Here is a 21998-nt window from a genome sequence, read left to right as displayed (position 1 = left end):
TACTATTATTTTAAAATGTGGAAAAAATATAAATGACTAAAGGATCCTAAACTTTCCTGTTTTCCTAAACTTTTGTTTCCCATCCTAATACGAATGAAAATTTAACCATGGTTTAGCTAAACAGTTTTTGGTTTTATTTGTAGTACAATAGCCATAGTTCAACCACGATATTTGTAGTAAAACTATGATAATACAAATAATAGTCAATCAGCCAAAAACATGACTATTGCACTTTTACTATAATAAAACCATGGTTCATTTTTCCCAATGAGACTATGGGAAAAGCTAAAAGCTACACAATGGCCATGGTAAAAGCAAATGTGGATGCCCTACCTTTACAAAACACATTCACTTCTTTAGATGTGTTATACTGCGTCTCAAGTCAAGATCACCAGCGTATATTTGTAAGTGCTCATGTAGGTGTTTCAAATGTGCCATAATGTTCTATATGACTGTGTTTATGGGTTTGTATGTTTTCAGCCATGACTCTCTCTGTACCCTTGGGCCATGAACTTCACGTTGACCCCTGTTTCTCGAAACCCACGATTGCTCAGGGCTGCTTAAATCCCACTGAGATGAATTAGTTCAGCTTCAAAGGCACATTTTAATCTGCTTGTCCACATTCCCTTCAGTCCACATTGAGCGTCTGTGGCTCATCCTGCCCACAGCGATGGCACCTCTTTTGATCTGGTGTGCTTTGTCATGTGGTTTTTATGGTTGGAAAGTTTGAACGAACTCCTGCATAGTTTGGATGGTGTAAATGATTAAAGCTGCAAGCTCTTTTGCCTCTGTATCTCAGTTTGAAACAAAATCGCAGGTGTTTAAGTCAAATGGCATCAAACTGACTTTTCTTGCTAAATCATACTCAATAGGTCAACTTATAAATCATTATTATAAGCTCACTGCTGTGATTAGTTGTTTTACATGTACTTCAAAATAAGTTATTTTTGTTTAGTTAAAAAAGAAATAAGGGATTGCAGCTTTCGTTTTATGCATTTGTGATTTGCCTCTACTGCTACTAGTGGCAACAAATGGAATTGCAAAAATAATGTGTGCACTGTTGTGGAAATTCCAAGTGATTTTGATCATTTTTATGATGTTGGTTGATTATAATAATAATAGTTATAGTTACTTACTGAACTATAGACAGTTTCATCGGATGTATGCACCTGGCCCAAGGTTAACTTCAGGTCTGTGTTTGGCTATAATAGAACAATTTATTTCATATTTAATTTATATTAATATTTTATTGTATATTAATCGTATTAAAACTACTCAACATCTACTACTCTACCGGAAGTTAAATTTGGTCCACATAACTTTTGTTTATGTTGTTACTGCTGAAACCTTCTATAGAGTATAAAAAATTGGAAAAAGTCTGACCACTCAGACACATAATAAATGTAAGTTTTAGGAAATTAAATTATAAATGACTTGCATTATAATTGTCTGTGCATTAAACTCGGACACTGGGAAGTACTTTAACAAAAAATCACATCAGATTTTAGTTTTGTTTTGGACTGACAGGAATTGACAGGATGATGCATGTATTGCTAACTAGCTCAGGATTACCATCTGTCTATAGATGTGCTGAGTTTGGATTTTATAAATTCCCGGTCTGTGTTTTATCCCGGCTCATAAGGTGTTGTGTGGATTGTTGATATTGATTGGACCAGTTTCCGCTGCCTGTTTTGAAAGGCATCGATGTGAAATTCCCCAGCGACTCGGGGGGCTCAACTAGGTCACTCTCTCTTCATTGTTCTAATTACAACAGGCACGGTTCAGGCCCCTGTGTTTTGCTTTCTGATTGCGTGTCATTGTCCACACTGCCTCCGCTCCACAATGGTTTATCCACAATGTTGTCTTGAGCACTTTGTTGAGAATGAGCTGTCCGGTGGGGCTTCATAAGAGCCCATGTGATGTGAGAAATCCTGGAGTTTGATCTCGTGCCGTACTTTGCAATTTCTGTTGATGTCAACAGAAATATTTTAGCCGTGCGGGCTTTATGCGTCGTCAATGCGCTTGAAATGTATTGATGCGCAGTTTATTATTTGAAGAAAATTCTCAGAGTTGTCAAGTGTAAAACAGTTTTTTCTTTAAGGTCAAGGTTTGTTCTGAGATTTATACCCTCCATAGTAATGTATGTTATGTACAGTGAGGTCATTCTGGGTTGTTATGACTGATTTGCTGTACTTTTTTCTTTCTTACGTCCTCTAGAACTAAAGAGAATTGTTCAGCTGGATCTGGATCTCAAGTATAGAAGCAACATAAGAGACCTCTTCCAAGAGTTCAACCATTTTTCTCCTGAAGCTGTCATTGGAATCACACGAGAGATGCAGCCGGTTTACAGGTAGGTTCGTGGAAAAAGTACAGTCTGATACATCCATTTCTGATGTATTTTTCAAATATGGCAAAGAACTGAAAGTCCTGCTTGATTCTGAGTTTGGCAGGACGATAACATTGGCATCCCCATCACGATCCTAGAGTCGGCCACAGTTTGAACAAAAGCACTTTCTTTAAGCCTAAAAGAGACTTTGGACAACCTGTGCTTCTGGTTCACACAACATACCGAACACAACAGCCAGTCGGTTCTGGAAGAGTCACACTGTGATTAAAACCGGGCCACATTTGCAGTTTGATGGTGGACTGACCGTCACGTGACTTCAGCTTTATAAAAAACGCTACATAAAGCTTTAGTGTTCAGTCACTGAAACATGAGGAGACGGCTGAGATTGGTGATAGGAATTCACAAAAGAGGTTGTTTTCCTGGTTGCTGTTTGTAAGGGTGTGTTTCTGCGGTTTTGTGTGTGTGTTTGTGAGAGAGGAAGGGAAAAGCTCTATGGGGTGCTTGTGGCCTTAAAAGCCCCCACAAACCCACATGCTGCTTGTAAGGATGTAGGGGATTTTACTTAGCCTCCATTAGGGGTGGGGAAAAATATAATTGTATTTTGAAGTATTGATGTGAAGTTGTGTCACTTAAAGGAGTTGTTCGTGCCATCCCAGATGTGTATGACTTCCTGTAATAAGCAAATCTGAGTGATAAATTAAAATGTCATTGGTTCTTGTGTGTCGAGATTTCGAGATTTGAGTGAATTTTCGTTTTGTGCTATTGCTTTAAAGATTTTATAGGAGGAATAACATATTTGCTTGAGTTACGTTTTTTACAAAAATATTTTTGGGAAAAGGAGATTGACCAACATTTTGACCAAGTTTGTGAAGTTATTTTTGACAGTTATTTGTGAAATCATAACTGGCATCAAGTTGAGATATATTATGCAAAGCACTGCAGTCTGTCCAACAGAGGAAAAAAAGAGAAACAAGTAACAGATCTCAATTAAACATAAAAAAATCACAGTAACAATCGCATCATGTACCTCAGAGATGACATGTTTTTGTAGGCTAACCCGGAAGTAAGCGCCACGCAGGTTCCCTCGACCGAAAGCCTATGCATTTTTGACTTTTGGAAGATCGCAAAAAATATGCTCTGTGATTAAAGGTTTATGATGTTAATCTTTACAAATCAACACCACATTTGTTACTTTTGAAGCCGAATACAATCGGCAGAAGTAAAAAGCTAACACGATGCTATAAACAGACTCCACTTAAGGTCGCTCGATATCAACGTCACCACCACCTCACAGCCTCAGACAACGCTTTCAAACTTTATTAAAAATGTGTTCCCTGGTAAGTAATTACTCCGTGAATGAATCCTCATCTACGTTTTAAGAGAGTTGTGCCACGTTGCATTATTTGTGAGCTTTATATGCGAAAGGAATGTATATCCAAAGGAAGTAGTCACTTTTAGCAACTTGTTAGCAACCGCCGTTTTTAAGAAATCTTAAGAAAAATTATGATTGGTGTTTTATGTCATAGAATAAAACGTGAAAATATTTAGAGGTTTTGTTTACCAAAAACCCATTAAAAAAACCCATAGACTTTGGAGCGATGGAACTAAAATGCTAACTTGCTTCCGGGTTTTGCAACAAAAAAACCCTTCATCTTTGAGCCTCCCTATTGTGACCTAGATTATTATATCATTGCTGATGGAGCAGGACAGTTTTTGTTGGTCAAACCATTTTTCCACTTCATAAATCGTTCAGTTTCTGTTTATACTCACTAATGTATGAGCTACAACGATTACCATTATCTTCAAATGTGGGGTGTCAAGATCCAGACGATTGAGCATAATAGACAGACTGACATATTTGTTTATCAGACCAATGTTGATGTTGATTAATGAGCAATTACCATAGCACTTCACTGGCTGTGTGATGTGACACTAGATGGCACTGTAGACAGCTGCTCGGTTGTGACGGCACTTTGTTTCTTTCATTTTTGTTGAATGTTGTTCCTCTTTTTATTTGTCCAATATTCTCATCACCCTGGTTTACCTCCGAGTACTGGCTTTTTATAAGATGCCTTTGTAGAAAGCAATTCAGTATGTTGAATAATGCATATTGTACAGTAAGAAAATAACAGTTTCAACTCGAATCAAAATGACATCTGCCTTTATAATTTTTTTTGATAAGTAGCTTTATATAAAGCATGGTAGTGTTCAGTCAGTGGTCAATATTGCAAGAAAAAAATGAAGAAGAGGTCTTGAATATCTTTAGGAAGCTTGTATTATTTATTTACTTGTTTATTTATATTATTTTGATACCGACCATCTGACAGCACATGCTGTCTATTACATAGGTAAATAGAGAAATGTGCATGAAAATAATTTGAGCTGAAATTATGTAAACACTAGGGATGTAACGATTCACTCAGCTCACGATGCGATGCGAGTCGCGATTCTGATCTCACGATGCGATTTATTCACGATTTACTCACGATTTATTTTTACAAAATGAGTTGAAACAAATTAGAAATGAACAACTTCCCTTGCATTATTTCTTAAATGCTTCACATTTCTTTGTATAATAAAATGTTTTATTTCAAATAACAAAACTAAACTGCAATTTTATAACAAATTAATAATAGAAAAAGTCTATTTAATATAAACAAACTAATACTGTCTGAGCTTTTCTTGGATTATTTTGCATTTAAGAAATATCAGCATGTCCACGTTTAGATTTGCAGTGAAAATAGCGGCCCCTGCTGTTCAAAAAATGTATTGCGATTCAGTTCACACCTCAACCGATTTGAATCGTCACTCATTATAACTGATTTTCAACCGGCTCACGGTGAATCGTTACATCCCTAGTAAACACTGTGGATCAATACGATGGATATGAAACTAAAACCTAGAATCTAACAGGAATTCATAACTATTTTACGAGTTGGCTTATTCGTATGAATTCGTACGATGTGAATCGTTCAAAAAGAAAAGCAATACTGAAGCCCCTCACCTAACCCCACCCCTAAACCTAACCGTCACTGGCACGAAAGCAGATCATAATAAAACGTACGTATAAGATAGTACAAGTTGATACAAATTAGCCACCTCGTAAAATAGTTACAAATTCCTTTGAGATTGTATTGTAAACTATAATTTTGTCAAATATGCATAGGTTGCTTGAGACAGCAGGCAAATAAAGATGATAAATATTTGAGTACAGAATGTCGGGTATTCCAGAGCACCACGCGCTTGCATATTTTAGTAAGTAGCACATCTGTTTAAATGAACAGAAACTTTATGTAATTTAGCTTGCTGGGTTAAAATGAAAGTTAATCAATCAGATTTCCTTTTTATCGCCCTGTTCATTTTCCAGACAGAATAAGACAAGTAACCTAATTCTTGCAGCTGTCGTGGTGGCGATTAAACTTTCCGTAGCTGTACGAGAAGCAGATATCATTTCTGGATAAAGGAAATGAGCCACGCTGATGGAAAAATGGTTCCCTTGTGGGGCTTCACAATAGAGTGCAAGTTTTCCACAACAGTTCTCTTGACTACACACACAACCACGCAAACACTTCAGGCAGTCAAAAAGCATAATCAGCCATTGAGATGTGTCTACGGTACGTCAGTGCGGGATTTGGTGATAACATCTGCCACCTGTGCCACACAATGACCCACAAGGCCACGGTAACCAACGTCAAGTCTCGTCCAAGCCTTCCGTCCGGATGGCACATGCCACATGCTTTGTTTTCAATGCTCCCAAGGCTTGTAGTTTCCACTGATGCAGCATGTTTGAACGTCTCAAATCTCTGAAGTGCTTGATCTTTTCATTGTGTTGTTGCAGCTGAGGCTGAGAAAACAGCAGGCCGAAGATAGCCGCTGCACTTTTTTTATCATCTAGTTGTTTTTTAGCTGGCGAAGAGCTTTTTTAGCTAATGACGTGGAAGCAAACGATGTAGCAAACTCTAGTAAAGGCACGTTTAGCATTTTGGTGTAGTTGTTTTGTTTGTTGACTTTGGGATTTTGCACTTGACAAATGAGTTTTTTTTTTTTTACAGCATTTACCTACAAGATACAAAGCATTAAAGTCACATGCTGTATTTTTACAGTGCCACAGTTGAAGTAAAAACTAATTGATCTAAAAGTCTCGCTCTACAAAACCGCATATTAAACGGCCATCATTAAAAATCTGCCTTTGTTGAGTTGCATTGCATGAAAACATCTACTTAACGAATAAATGCACACTGTATATTTGCACTGACACTGTATTAAATCTTTGCTGTCTTTAACCTTTAGGTCACTTCAACTTACTATTTAAAATTTTGGCCAGTGGTGAGTTGATATTAACTATTTATATCAAAAGATACAGTAGAAGTTATAAGTTGAAATTGATTACCTTATTTTGATGAGTTGAAGTCATTTCAAAAAAGTTTAAATAACTTGCAAAGCCAGGTTGATTGTACTTACCAATTTAAGCCGGTACATGTAATGATGTAATGTCTGAACAGAGCCATTGAGAGAGAGAGAGAGTTGCATCAACTCCGTTGACTCCTATGGAACAGTTTTCTTCACAGCAATGGCGGTTCAGGAGGGTCTCAATAGTTACTAGTAACGCATGGAGCTGCGGCTAAACGGACCGATTGTGACAAACTTTTAACCCATTTAAAGACGCAAGTCATAACTTCCTGGAACTATCTGAAGTCTCCATGAATCACGTGACACGCAAAAATTTTGAACTCCCGTTGCCGCGACTCTCTCTCTCTCAACGGCTCTGTGTTTGAAGGGGTCTTAGAAGTTAACAGAATCTGCTAGAGCTCAGGATCTCTGGAGCCCTTGTATCTTGTTTGCGAGCATCACCCTTCCACCGGCCTCTTCTGACCAGGGCGCGAAATGATGCGAGGCAGCGTGCCGAAAGGTCAGGAATCCTCTCCGAGCACACGGCTCGGAATAAGTGCAAACATCCAGCAGGGAATTCTCTTATCGGATTGAGAGCTTTAATACATCAACAATTACACCCTTTACCTCCCTGTGGAACTGAAGCTAAATGATTTTGTATTTACACGTTGCCTTTTCTATAAATTGTTTGGTCTGAAGAGAAGCGTTAATAAGTTGAACACTCACTTGTTGGCGTGTCTGGTCGATGTTGTGTTGACAATCTTTCAATTAGGAAACGTATATGAATTAAATGTCTCTCTAACCTAACTCTTCAGATGTATTTTTTATCACACTAACGCAGATTTCGCATATTATGCGGCTGCATATTAAATTGCACTTCGGTGGCAGTGAAATGAAGTCAGGATAGGACAAAAATCGAATCTGGTAAATGTAAAATTTGAGTATGAAATTCCTGAGAGGAGCAGATGGGGTAAAAAGGCACATCAATTGAAAAGCACTACAAATCAATATTTTATTTCACAGAACGCTCATTTAGCGAGGAGGTTACGGCATTATTGTTTAAACATTTTAGTTGGTGATATAGCATTTTGTTTTATGTCCTTGAGCAAATACACTTAACATTGGGGTATTTTTGATTTTGTAATAAGTATACTTTATAACATATATACTGTCTAAATCAGGGGTCTTCAACTGGGGGTCCGCGGCCCATAGGGGGTCCGCGGTGGAACTGCAAGGGGTCCGCTAATGACTGTTTACTCACGGGCAACTTTTTGTTAAAAATGTAAAGCATGAGTACAGAAATATTACAACCAATGTTCTCTTTAAACTGCGCACGTGCGCGGACTCATTGAAGCTCCCACGCATTGCAATTTTAACCTGCGTGCGTGCAGAATAACATCCATTCAGGCAACGGATGCAAGCAATTGAAGAAACGTTACATCTGTATCATAAAAACCGGTAGGGTTAGAATCAGTGCATTCTCTGTCTCCCTTCCGATAAAAGTACGCATAAAAGGAGATCAAATAAAGTGCATTCTCATATGTTTCTGAACTTCTTTTCAAATTTTTTAAAGCTGTAAAGCGCTAATTTGACAGCCAAATGACACCACACCGCTTCTGCATTGTAAACTCTGACAGAACTATCCTACGTGTTTAAAATCAATGAAACGCGCACCGTGTAGTGCTGATGGTGCACGTCAAACAAGTTGCCCCGAAAATAAAGTGGGCTCGTTGCATCATGTTGCTCTCCTTAGTCTGATATGATGCTCTGCAGAAATGAACTCTTCGTGCAACACACAGAGAAGCGGAAGAAAAAAAAAGAATGACACTTAATAAAACGGCCTGATTTTACAACAGAATGCATAAAATCTGCACTAATTCCTTTCGCATCCAGAGACAATCTCTACCTCCACTAGAATAGTCTTTGTGCCATTAACCAGGGTCAGTCATCTCATTGAAGCCTTAATAAAAACTAAGGTTCAAATAAATGTTTAATTGTCCATCTCACAGTAAAATGAAAATGTTTGATGTTGCAAATCCCTTAAAATAATCAAGCAATCTATTTTAAAAACAAAAATAATACACAGAAAAGTATTTAGCCTATGTGCAACAATAATATAATAGTGCTAATGTAATGTAATCTTAACATTGCTGTGACAATAGGGTTGTTTCTATTTAAATAGCTCCGTTTACACATTTATAATAAATATATAACAAAATATAACAATATTTGCAGTTGCCACAACTTTCTGATGATAAACTTTACATACAGATTTTGTGATGTCTATGCTCTGTATTGTTTAAGGACTGAGAACTGTTTCTTCCAGTGTTACTGTTTGATGTGTTAGAAATCTTCTTATCTAGGCATACAGGAATGTAGGTTATTGTCAGGTTTTTTTTCACCTCCTAAACTTATTGTGTGCACATCCTATTCCAAACACAAACATGACAGGTCAGGACCTAAAGGCTGTTTGTAAGCAAACGTCTCGGGTGTGGGGGGCAGAATACCATGATGTATGAATGCGTAGTCTGTTTTACAGCCTGTGTGTCGCATCCAGATAAACAGAAGAACTTGTTTACAGTTTAATGCAAAAAATGTGCCTGTTTGCCATAGTTTGTTAAGACAATAGAATAGAAATTCACCTGTTAGGAACATTTGCAGCACATTTACTATTTAGCAGTGATGTTCTTTGTGTCTCTCTGTGTATGTGCGTATACTGTATGTACGGTACTAGTGTGTGCGTGAATCCTGTGGTTTTGATGAGCACTTTTAGGAGTGTTCTCTTGTCATTTCCTCTGCTGTGAGTTGTGAAGTGCTCACCCGCTGTCTTCATTAATCACAGCACCGCACCGTGTCCTCTTACTGCCTTCAGAGTACCATTCAAACCCTGTGAGTCTATTACTTCAGACACATTCAATGAAAGCCACTTAAACACTTCAGCTCTATAGCCTGCGTTTAGGTCTTGCCACCTGCTGGGGATAAATCTTAAATGAATTCTAGGTCATTATAAAGTTGGAATGTTTAATTGGCAGTTCAATGCATCGTTTATGGAATTTCATAATCAGTTTTAATAGCTGTAATAAGTCAGTGATTATTTGGGTAAATTATTGCGACATGCATAAATAATTACACACAAAATAAGATTATTTTATTAGCTCATTTGTAATAAATGCAAACTTTCGGCAAAGAAAACCAGTTTCTAAGCTGCTTCAAGCCAGAACATGAATTTAAGCATGCAATTTAGTTTAATAATTTAATAAGTATAATCTCATTTATTTATTAGGCATATTTATATTTCAAGTATTAAACTGCACTGGTCAAGATGACTCGCACTACCTGACTGAGCCTGTGTAATCAATTTTGGCAGTTTTTATCAGGGAATAATACTGTAGTTTAGAATGTTTTGAACGACCAGTCAGAATCAAGTATTCCAGAGAGCCATGTAAGAATGTGAAATAAACCTCATTAAGGTGATACAGGATGAGTCCATGTTTATTTAGTAATAATGGCTGTCTGACTGTACATTATTCTGTTGATTATTTTGATTTGACATTATTTTAATGGAGAGTGATGCAAAGTACCTCTTGTACTACTGACACACAGCACCACTGACACATTACTTGTAGATCACCCAAAAATGAAAATTCTGCATTTACTGCACCTCAAATTGTTCCAAACCTGTATGACTTTCTTTGTTCTGCTGAACACAAAAGAAGATATTTGGAAGAATGTTCTGGGCCACTATTGACTACCATATTAGTCAACGGTGCCCCAGAACTGTTTGGTTGCAAACATTCTTCCAAATATCTTTCTTTGTGTTCAGCAGAACAACAAACTTTATGCAAGTTTGAAACAACTTGAGGGTGAGTAAAAGATGACAGAATTTGCATTTTTGGTTGAATTACCCCTTTAAGAGTTTCGTAGAAATTTCTTCGTAGAAATTTGTCATAGGAATAGTGCAATGTTTGCACAAGCATGAAACAAATCTGACTCAGCTGGGCATCATTTGTCATTAATCTCAACAGTGTGGATTTAGCAGTCTTATTAGACTCGCAGGATACCTGGAATTCCTTCTTGTCTGATAAAGATTTCTTTGAAATGTCAGTTTAATATGTTGGCTAAATTGGCAAGCTGTGATATATCGAAAAGTAGTTGTCTCTCTCCATGCATGAGAAAGGTCAAATGAGTTTGGATGACAATTTCTATTATTGGTTAAACTTCAGTCATTTCTTTAACGCAACACATTTTGTTTATTCTGCTTTAATTTTTACCAAGTATCACTGCTTAAAGGTCTCCTCAGACGACCCGTTTCGGTGCATGTCTCTTTAAATGATAATGAGTTACAGCGAACCCCACCCCCCTTCTGTCCGGCGTGTCAACACAACACACGTGTAGTGGCAATGGTTTAGCTAAATGATATTTCCTGAATTCCTCTGCGGTTAGTTTCGTCTTAAACATCTCAAATCATTCGTCCGGAGAAAAAAAAACAGTCACAGCAAACAGCTAATGTGCTTACTTTGTGCGTGTATGCTTACCTAAAATCCACGGAATTCACTGCAGATCTCAGCGGAATTACATGGTTTTTAGCGCTTGTCATTGACAAGTTATAACGTTACACACACTGTGAGAGCTAGTTTGCTGTGACAGATTTTTCAGCATAAGCACGAATGATTTGAGACGTTTAAAACGAACCTAACCGCAGAGTTCGCCCCTGTTCATTAGCAAAACAAACAGCTTTCCGCAGCTAAACATATTAACGCACATAATGTATTAACATACATACAGCTAAACTCCAAGTGTCCATCTGCACTTATATACAGTAAGTTTAACACTGGCTTTGAATGTTCTATTTAGCCCGTGACTGACTTAGCTCCCTTCGCTTTCATATGCTAACTTTATCCTCCTATATATACGCTACATGTACGTCAATTCAGACTGTTGATAAATATTACTTACATCGCCAGTTTTGTCTCGTTCAGTCGGTGTCGATCCCTCTTGAGGAACAACTTTGAAGCTAATCCTGTTTGTACTGTCCCAGGTTGAAAAAGCACTCCGGTTTGAAGTGATTCACGCAAACAAGCAGGTTTTTACTTGTGGTTTCTGATGGATTTCCACTAAAAGTAAAATAAATCCACTCCTGTCTCTTCTTAGGTTTGGACTCTGTGCAGCGACTACATTGCATGTTGTCCACGAACTTTAGCCATGGCGTCACGTACACCGCTGTCGCTTGTGAAAACAACAATGGCGGAGCGCGGTGGGTGGAACTGTGTAGATTAAGGGGCGGTAACATTATAATAAAATCCACTTTGGACGTCACAAAATTATAGCACTTAAACACAGAAAAAGTGGGGTTTTCATCTGATGTCTCCTTTAAACGTTTTTAGCCTGTTTTTCTGGAAGGACTGTTGAAATGCTGAGAGGCACTATTAACTTGTCTGTGTCTTGTTTTTGCGGTCTTATTTTTCAAATTCCAGTCATACTGCCTAATCTTTCCAGAACGTCTTTCTCATAAAGTATTGAAATATCAATCTGTGCTGTGAGTTTCAAGCTAACGCCAGAAGTTTTTTTTTCAGGATAGGAAGTGATTACAGAAACAGTCAGGGCTTCTGGTTATGCTGACAGACCTCCAGTCCTTACAAACAGATTTCTATCAGTGCTCACGTGTAACCAGGCTTTGTCCCGCCTCAGGGTCTGCAAATTAAGGAGAGCTACCATTAAAATTCCACGTCCGGTACATAAACACTGGCTTTGGAACTACGTCAGTTACCGCATTTGTGCCCATTCCGGCCCTCACTTACTGTATGCTGTTCCACGTCATAACCTCTTTGTGTCCCCCCAGAGCCTCCGGTCCGCACGAGTCCTCTGTGTTCTTTTGCCTTTAGCTTTGACGCTGTTTGGAAACGAAGGTGCTCTTCTTTTCTGAACCACTTGTCCTGACGTAAACATTCTCACAGTCGTGATAAATTATGTTTGCGAGGTTGACGGTGTGTGCAGGGGCTACTGCGTGCGTCATTTAGCTGATATAACTTTAGCAGAAGTAGTGTGGAGAGAATATTATGTTGTTGTAGATGTTATAAATGATTGCAAGCCCAGATTTTTATCTGCTTGGCTGGACCACCACGCATGCATGTGTTGTTTGTGGTTTTTACCATCAAACATTGGGTTAAGGATGACTGAAAATGATCGCTAGATCAAGTGTTACTGTTATCTCTTCTGTATGGGGTTCATGATCCAAAAAAGTTATGTAAACATGAACTGATGACATACATGAAACCTCTCAGTTTGGTTTATTCCTTGATCTCACTTGATGGATTTCAAAGTGAATCGATTCCAGTTTTTCCTCTTTCAGACTCGTATATTTCCTGTCTGTCTCGATCTTTTTCCCTCTGTTCCAGTTAATGTGCGTTATACGAATGAATAACATTCAGATAGTTAAGAAATATTAATTTAACCTTTAGAATTTAGTTAATGCAAGTTAATATAACCTCCAAACTATCTGCAGATATCATTCGGAATAGTTGTCTAACAGTATTGATGGAGAAATTTAGTTTCGGTGCATCTCTATTCCAAACATACATGCTTTACATACATACATACCAAGCTTTTTCTTATACCGCAATAGTTTATGCAGACACAAACACAATATATAATATAATAAAGATGAAAAAAGTCAGAATTAAATAAATTGAGTATGACTATTAATAATATTTGTCTTTGTGCGCGTTCCACATAAGAAATATCATAAGAAATATCCTACAGATTTGGAATGACACTAAGTTTGTGATTTGTGTTTCATTTCTGACGCCCATGTTGCTACTATATCACAGATCATATCGCAACAAAAAAATGTTCACTTTGAACTTTAGCCAAGACTTGGTCAAGATTAAGGTTTGTACGCTACATTTTAGCCGTCAGTAAACTTTTGAACTCCTCTGTTCCATGAGCTCATCCTCTTTAAGATATAAAACATGATGTTATAAAACATCCTTGTATGCACCGGAGTCTCAGCTTCATTGTATCTCATATATTTTTTCTAAACCTGATGGTCTCGAATGATTTGTTCATCTTCTACAGAGCATCTTGCATACTTCAGAGGAATCGGGCCTTATATGTTTAGCGACCAAGTGCAGAAATTCTTTTCTTATTTGATTTCGTCATGTGTATGTCACGTATTTCTCTTTGTCCCTTGTTGTATTGCTGGTGTTGTCGTCTGTGCACGTGTTTTGCGTGATTCAGGGTTTTGTTTAGTTACATCGGAGCAATTCACATTATACCTCACATTACTGCATGTTGAAGCTTTTAACACCCCTCTTAACACAGTCCTTCTTATTCAAATGAAACCTCTTCATCAGGCATTATCAAACCGTGCATTAGCCTTTTTGTTTTGAAGCTGTTTTTTAGCACACAGAGTCCAATTTGTTCCTGCGAAGCACAACAGATCTGTGAGGTTTTTTCCTTTCTTTCGTGAGAGCTGCTGTTTGACAGATTTCATTCTGGTGCTTGGCTTCCTCTGAACATTGTTTCTCTGGCAGGTGTGTGCCGAGGCTTTAGGCTGATTAGACTTCCTCAGAATGATTAAAGAAGCAGAAGCAGAACCTGAACAGGTGGAAGAAAGATGCAGAAACGTGGCTTTACAGGTTGTATGCCACGTCTGAAGACGACAGACAATTGCAAAAATGTGCATCGTAGATGTACATTATAGAATTTGTCGTATATCTGAAATTAATTAATTAGAATTATATAATTATAATATTCTTTTAATTATATTATTTATAAATATTTTAATGCTCAAAATATTGACCTCCATTGTAACCCGAGTGATTTTAAATATATTCGCTTTCATTCTACATCTTAATGGGGGTTTTGTTTTTGTTTCTCCTATTTCTTTTAGTCTTGCCTCATTTTCACACTGTTGTATATAGCAAACCATTAGCATAAATATGTTTTTAATAAATGAGCAGCTTTTAAAAACAGCTCTTTTGAATACACAATCGAAGAGCGACCGGTTGCAGATTGCTGTGTTGCATCAGATCCGTTGCGGTTTTGCACATGGTGTCCAGTAGTGCGTCCTGTTCTGTGGTTCTGATATGAGAAACTATTTGTTATTGGCCAAGAAAATCATGATGATGTAATCCCCGTGCTGTTTTCCAAACTCAGATGACATGGTTTAAAGGAAATGTGTTTGTTTACTTATCACATGTACAAAAACACACTATATCTTTAAGATGTTAAAAGGCAGTGGGAGATGAAGTAATTCCTGTAATAGTGGTGCGAGAGAAGGCAACCATCACTGTTATCATTTTGACTCTTATAGACTTGTATCAGATGGGCCACAAATATGTACGCTTGAGTCTATTCTGTCACGTTTTTCTTTCTAGAGTTTCTCTAAAGTTACATGTTGTTCTTGTTTGTCATCAGCTGTTGTAAATACCCCTTCCTTCCTTTAGCTTGAGCCGTTGCATGTTCTGCAAAAAATCATCCAGATGTTGATTGCGATGCGCTGTAACGCACGTACATCCTCACAGATGCACAGAAATTCTTCCACTCATAAAAACACTTACAGTAAGTCTGATTTTAAATGTGAAAAAGCCACACGAGACCCTATCTGGAATTTATGGGGGAGGTCATAAAGAGGTTAAATTGACTGTGTTAATCTGACTCTGTTGAGATGAAGAGGTGACACAGGAAGTTGTCATTTGGCCTTGCAGCCACACCATTGATATGCTTTTACATGGCGAGGCAACGCCCGTTGTTTCTCATCTATAATAGACTCCAACTTCACCAATTCCATTTTAAGACTCTGTTTAACTTGCTGTAAATGGGATCTTTCCAAAGCTGCAGACTGCAGTCTTTGGGGCGGCCCAGTCGTGCACACATCTTGACCCAAAGCGACTCAGCCATGCCCTTAGATCTCAGATGTAGAATATTTCAGAGTGCTGTATCTCGGCATGAATGTTTCATTTGATGAAGACTCTCAGAGGATGTCCTAAATATTCTGTGTCATACCTTCTGGCTCAGAACCGCAGGAGCTGGTATTAAGGGATTATTGCTGCACAGAATTATGACAGTAATGTGTCTGTTTTGTTTTTATTTCGACATTTTTACTTCTGGGATTGCAAATGCATTCATGTTTTGCTCAAATTAATTTTTTAAAGGCATAGTTCACACCAAAAAAGAACATTTTTGTTACCCTCAGGCAATCCAAGATGTAGGTGACTTTTTCAACAAAAAAAAGAAAAGAAGAAATGAGTCAAAAAAGCAGATGGAAGCTACACAAAATAAGACCTCAGTGTATTTTCAGGGGGAAGTAAAATTACCTAGATTATTTAAGCACGTCACATGCTAAACTTAAATAAATCAAGAAGAAATACTAATTTCAGCATTGGAGTTAACTTCTTTTTTAACTTCTATTTAACATTTATTAAGGTTAACAATATATATGAGTCTCAGTATTAGCATTAGCGCCATTACTGTTCAGTGAAGAAACACACAATGTCAGCTCTATCATAACCTAACCAAGCACCGCTCTTCTGAACGATCGTAACCACAAAACTCAAAAATACAAACAGAATCTCTTCTAAATCTTAAAGACAACTGAACATAAACACGATCAAATCTTTCGTTTTATTGCACATAAAATAGCACTTATTCACAAAAATGACTCTCCTAATGCTGTCGCCTGCAAAGCGTGCTGGGACCTCCAAGACGGCGTTTACACTAGTGTGTGTTCCTTTGAAAACGCATAACTCTTGCTACGGTTACGCCTGGTGTTTAAACTACTCTGGAGTTTTCCACCCCTGAAACGGAGACTTTTGGAAACGCTGCAGACCCCGTTTTAGTTTGAAAACTCTGCGGTTATGTTTATGTGTAAACGGACGAAAATGGAGATTTAAGAATACGCAGGCGTGGTTGCCCACATTCGCTTACTGATTGGGTCGTCTGTATCATTGCATTTGCTTCCCTGATTCGTTAAGCCCCTGTCATATGAGCCATTACGCTACCTGAAGGAGACAATGACCAGCCTCGCAAGGACCATGTGAACAACAGGCTTGTTTAACTTCAAGCTGCGCTGCGCTGAGTACACGAATCGACACGGTGACATTACAGCAACGCGAGAGAGAATCGAGAGCCGTATGCTTTTTAATAGCTCACTCAGTACTGCAATGTCATCCGTCGATCGGTCTGCGTGGTGCCGAATGAAATCAAACAAACCTAATAAAATGGATTACCTCATTTAACGTTATCCACACAAAGACGTCCTTGCTTTTCCTCGCCATCATGTTCATTTTGTACTGGTCGGTCTGTGACTAACCAACTGTCATCAACAACCAACTTATGTATGTGCGCATGCCCAGCAGGTCTGAATGGTCATGTGACATGCGTTTTCGGTAGTGTAGTGTAAACGCAGATTTTTTCTAAAACGCATGTGGAAACGGCTGTATAAACAGGATTGTTTTCATTTTAAAACGCCGTTTTTGTACGACAACGGGCTAATGTAAACACCACCTAAATCCACTGCTCAGTGACATTAACAAAATTGATTAAAGTTGTCCCACCCCAAAATAATTAAGTAAAGATCCTTTATACAAGTGTAAGTGGGTTCAACATGATACAATTAAGTTGAATTCACTCAATAATTTGTGCATTTAGAATGACTAGATTTTGCCATAATTTTAACTAAAACTTTGGTAAAAAAACGAATAAATGAAATTTAACACAATTTTAAGTAAAGTTTACTCGATTCATTTCATGAAATCTACTACGACACAGAATATTTTTTTACAGTAACAGTGTGAGTCTTTATTTCTTTACAAACCAAAACACCTTAATGCTACGTGTTCTGTAGCGTTGTCTGTTTTTACACATCAGTATAAAACATGTACCAAAAGGAAAAAAGTGCTTTATGCTTCACTTGAACTCTGATGTCAAGTCACTTCAATGAGACTTCTGAGAGAAACAGGAAGCTCACAGACGTCTTTCATTACGGTTGCACCGTTGGAGCGCAGACAGCCCCCGCTGATTTGTGTTCACTCTTGTATTTGTTTACTTGTGTTCATGTTGACTTCGGCATTCATTCTCTCCCAGATACTCCTTTGAATCGAAGCTGCACTGAATTAGGAGAAAGATAAAAGCCCTCTGCTTGTGTCATAGTCTGGTTGGGCTCTTCTGCTGTCAGATGAACGGTCCTGGTTCAGAAAGCTCTTTGTTGTTTTGGGCTTCTTGTTCTTTTTAGGAAGGATTGAGAGCAAGAGGAAGCATCTCTGAACTTCAGGAGATCTTTTCTGCAGGAGGTATTGACTGGGGTATCAAAGCTAACACCTTTGTTGTAGACGGTGTTTGTTAGGAGCAGTGCGCTGGGATGGACTGTCACAAGCCAGCATGAATTTGAAGAATAGTGTGTTGGAGATTTTCTGGATTTTTTACCTACCACGGTCGAGAAGCTCACACTCCTCGTGCACAAATCTCATACTTTGTTTTCCAGTTTCTTAGGGTTGGGGAGATTTTAGCCATAGATTAATGTTTTTTTATAGATATACACACAGGTTAAAAGTTTTACAGTCTTACAGAACACTTTTCCACATTTGAAAAAATAGTAAGCTCATCAAAACTGTGAGAAATTATTACAATTAAGTCAAAAAATTGAAACAAAAATAAAACTACACACAAATTCATGAGGGTGAATTGAAATATAAGAATTGTTATTGCTGTGTAAACTATTCACTAATAGTATCCGTCTTTGTTTCTTTACAAACCAAAACCCCTTAATGCTTTGTTTTGTAACGCTTTTTTACTCTCTTTTTACTGCTCCACATGTAAAAAACTAGAAAGCTTATCAAAACTTTGTTATTAAAATTATGACAAAAAATCGAAAAATAAATAAAACATTTAAAAAGATTTTAAGCAGCTCCTTCCCCCTGAGATGCTTTTTAAACAACATTGAAGTAATTCCCGTCTATTCTGTACTCTTATTGGCTGCTTTTTTGTTTGTGTAACCAAGTTTATTATAGTTTTGTTTTCAGTTTCTTTGTTGTTGTATTAATATGTTGAATTAGCTTTTATTTGTACATTTTTACAGTAGTTGTCATGTTCATTTTATTTTAATTTTTCGCAATTCAGTTATGTGCTTTTGTCATTTTATTATTTCTTTTATTTTTAGTTTAGTTTTTAGTTATTTTCAGGTAATAATTTTAGTGCCTCAAATTAAGTTTTTTAATTGGTCCTTCCAGAACCTCGGATGTCCTGACTGATTGTTTTTCAGGAAATAAAAAAAGCTCTAATTTTTAAATGATTTAATACTGTGTCGTCAAAGTCGACAAGCACTTTTTAATACTTAATACTTTATATTGGTTAGATAAACCCAGTGACAAACATAGAGGGTGACTAATAATAATGATTTATGGCAAAAAAAAGAATCACAAAATATGGCGATACAAGGTTTCAGAAGGACATATTAGCAATATATTATTCTCCTTCTTAATAAGAATTAAATATGTTTATTATTCTAATTTTTGCTCTAATTTCTGAGTGTTTTTTCTTTATTTATTACAGACACACTTTCTGGCAATATCGCAAAGACAATCCCAAGTCCCACGTTGGAGATCCTCCACCGGACGGTCTGCCCGGCTTCAACAGCGGAGTGATGCTTCTGAACCTCGACGCCATGCGTCGCTCAACTTTATACAACCAGCTTCTGGAGCCCAAGCGGGTGACGCAGTTCGCCGAAAAGTTCCACTTTCGGGGTCACCTGGGCGATCAGGATTTCTTCACCATGATCGGTATGGAGCACGGGGAGCTGTTTTACCCACTTGCCTGTGGCTGGAATCGACAGCTGTGCACATGGTGGAGGGATCACGGGTATGGGGATGTTTTCCAGCTGTATTATCAATGTGATGGGCCGCTCCACATCTACCATGGCAACTGCAATTCTCCCATACCTGATGACTGAGTGTGAAAGCGTCTCTAAACATTGAGTTGTGATTGAACATTTTGATCATATTACGAATTAAGCGAACCATGACGGAAAGATTCCCAAAGATCCAAAATTCAGGCACATTTATTCCCAGATCAGTATTACGCAATATACTCCGAATAGGAATTCTTCTTGATTCTTCGCAGTTTGAAGTACGCTGCTTTTTCCTTCCCATGATTCCTTTGTGCACATGTGCAGCTCTTGCAGACTGTCAGTGGATATTACATGAACTCGCTCATCTTTCTAATGCACTAATTGACCCTGATATTACCTTGTTTTACACTGTCATTGGCTAATGAGAGGTGGCTGCATAACAGTGAACATATTGCACATTGTCCTCATTTCATCTAAATTTTGCTTTGCAGTGATGATGTTGCTGGGTTATTGGGGGTCTTGACCCACTTCCCGAGTTTGTGTGCTTGTGAACCTGTCAGGCGGCTTGAAACCGTATGTTGATGTTGGAAATCAACTTTCTATGTGATGTATGAGTGAATCTGAAAAGCTAAGATAGCATCTAGAACATCTGAGTATCGGTCTCGTTTTGAGGTCCGAGGTAGAGAACGTTCTTGCTGCCGTGCTCTGATCCGCCTGAGAAATAGGAAGTGGGATTGAGGGGATATTCAAAACATATACAAGAGATTTAGAGGGCAGAGCTGTCTGTTGTGGTTGGCTGGCACTTATCGAGCGATGCTGCTCTTGGCAAACCTCTGCAGAATTCTGCGAAACGTTCGTAATAACCTCCGCAATGTCAAATCAACAGGGCGGAGAGACAGAGGATCTCCCTCGACCCCACGCTGCTTTGTAATAGGTCTTCGTGTGTGTTGCCAGGCAGTTGTGAGATCCCACACTAAACTCTATTGTGTCAATAGGCCGATATTGTGAAGTGAAGAACAGCGTGTCTTGAGGGTTTTCAGTTAATTAGTTTTTTGTTTTAGTGGGAATGCAGTTGTGTTTTGTCTGGTTCTGTGTGAGTCATTTTAGACTTTGATGAATTGATGTTGTTCTACTTTAGCCTGATCAAATGAAAGGCTAAATGTTAGTCATTGAACTGGTGGTCCAATCTCTTGCATTCACACACAGTTTGTCTTATTATATTTTCATAAAAAATGAAACGGTGTTGTTTATGAGATTTCTGTGTAAATCATTTGAATGGTTCAATTCATTGCAACAAGCAAGGTAGAATTTACACTGAAATCCGATTTGCTCGTATGGGACCCATTGCTTGTCATTGGTTTACACTTATCATATGCTTTTGTTGTAGTTGTTATGTGACTTTTATGAATCATTTTTCTTTCACAGGAACCACTCAGGAAATGCTGACGGAGCGAAATTTTAGTGATTTTAGTGTGAGAAAGTTTCATATAATTTTTCCCTAGTGCATTCTTTTCCTTTTCTTAAATATTGAATGTAAAACAAATATATGTGTCATACATATGTTGTGTCTTAGAAACTGAATGTATTAACACCAATGAACCGAATTCAAATGAAGAGGTACCATATTTTTAAGATATCCAAAATGTCTATGTATTAGAGCTCAGAATAAAATGTCTAGTAATTTCTTGTCAAGATGTTTTATATTTCTGTTTCTTGCCTTTTTAAATGAGTTGTTGGGTTTACATAAAGTGTTCACTTTAAATCTGGTCGGGCATTGTGTTAGCAGGACATGTTTAAATGCACTAAAGTCTTAAATGTGTAAAATTCATATTTAAAGCATTCAGTAGCTTAGACGTAGATAGACTCCAAGGCCCCCGGTTGTTTTTAAAAATATTGAAAGGCTCCCCACTCACAAAAACTCAAAATTTCGACCCAATAAAATATTTTAGAGGTTTACTTTAAACGTTTATTTATTATTAAAAAAATAGTAAGCGTCTTAGTTTTCAGTTTTATAAATGTATCTTGATGCTCATTTTGTCTAATTTAAAAATATTAGCCATCTTGAGACCCCCTTAGAAGTCAGCTGGGGCCCCCTTGTGAGCCACGGCCCCTCTGTTGAGAACCACTGATCTAGGTGATAGATAGACAGACAGACAGACAGATTTAAAATGAGTTTAAAATGACCATATTTTTATTTCTTTTTACTCAAGGATTAAAAACTGCCATCTTGATGTTGATAAAGAAATATAGATTAGTCGACAGAATCTGATTTTACAGACAGTACCAGGGCTCTTGAATGTGGGTCAGACCCGTACAGCTTCAGGGTCATATACAGCCCATTCTATTTACCCAAGTTTCCTACAATTCCAAGCTCTTATGGCGCGAGAGCAAAGCACCGTGTCACCTTGGCCCTAAAGC

The 21998-nt window shown here is 37.8% G+C and overlaps 1 protein-coding gene across 1 annotated transcript in view; it reads left to right on the top strand.

Annotated features, from left to right (window-relative positions):
* Positions 1-21272, top strand: part of xxylt1 (xyloside xylosyltransferase 1) — a 34009-nt gene extending 12737 nt beyond the window's left edge. Inside the window, exons 4-5 of the mRNA XM_057362714.1 lie at positions 2218-2350; positions 19286-21272. Of these exons, the coding sequence (XP_057218697.1) occupies positions 2218-2350; positions 19286-19682 (530 nt within the window). The 3' untranslated portion in view covers positions 19683-21272. The remainder of the gene's footprint in view (positions 1-2217; positions 2351-19285) is intronic.
* Positions 21273-21998: the final 726 nt, after the last annotated feature.

This window comes from Triplophysa rosa, linkage group LG20, assembly GCF_024868665.1.
Source record: "Triplophysa rosa linkage group LG20, Trosa_1v2, whole genome shotgun sequence".
NCBI classification, from domain to species: Eukaryota; Metazoa; Chordata; class Actinopteri; order Cypriniformes; family Nemacheilidae; genus Triplophysa; species Triplophysa rosa.
This window is presented reverse-complemented; position numbering and strand designations above follow the sequence as displayed.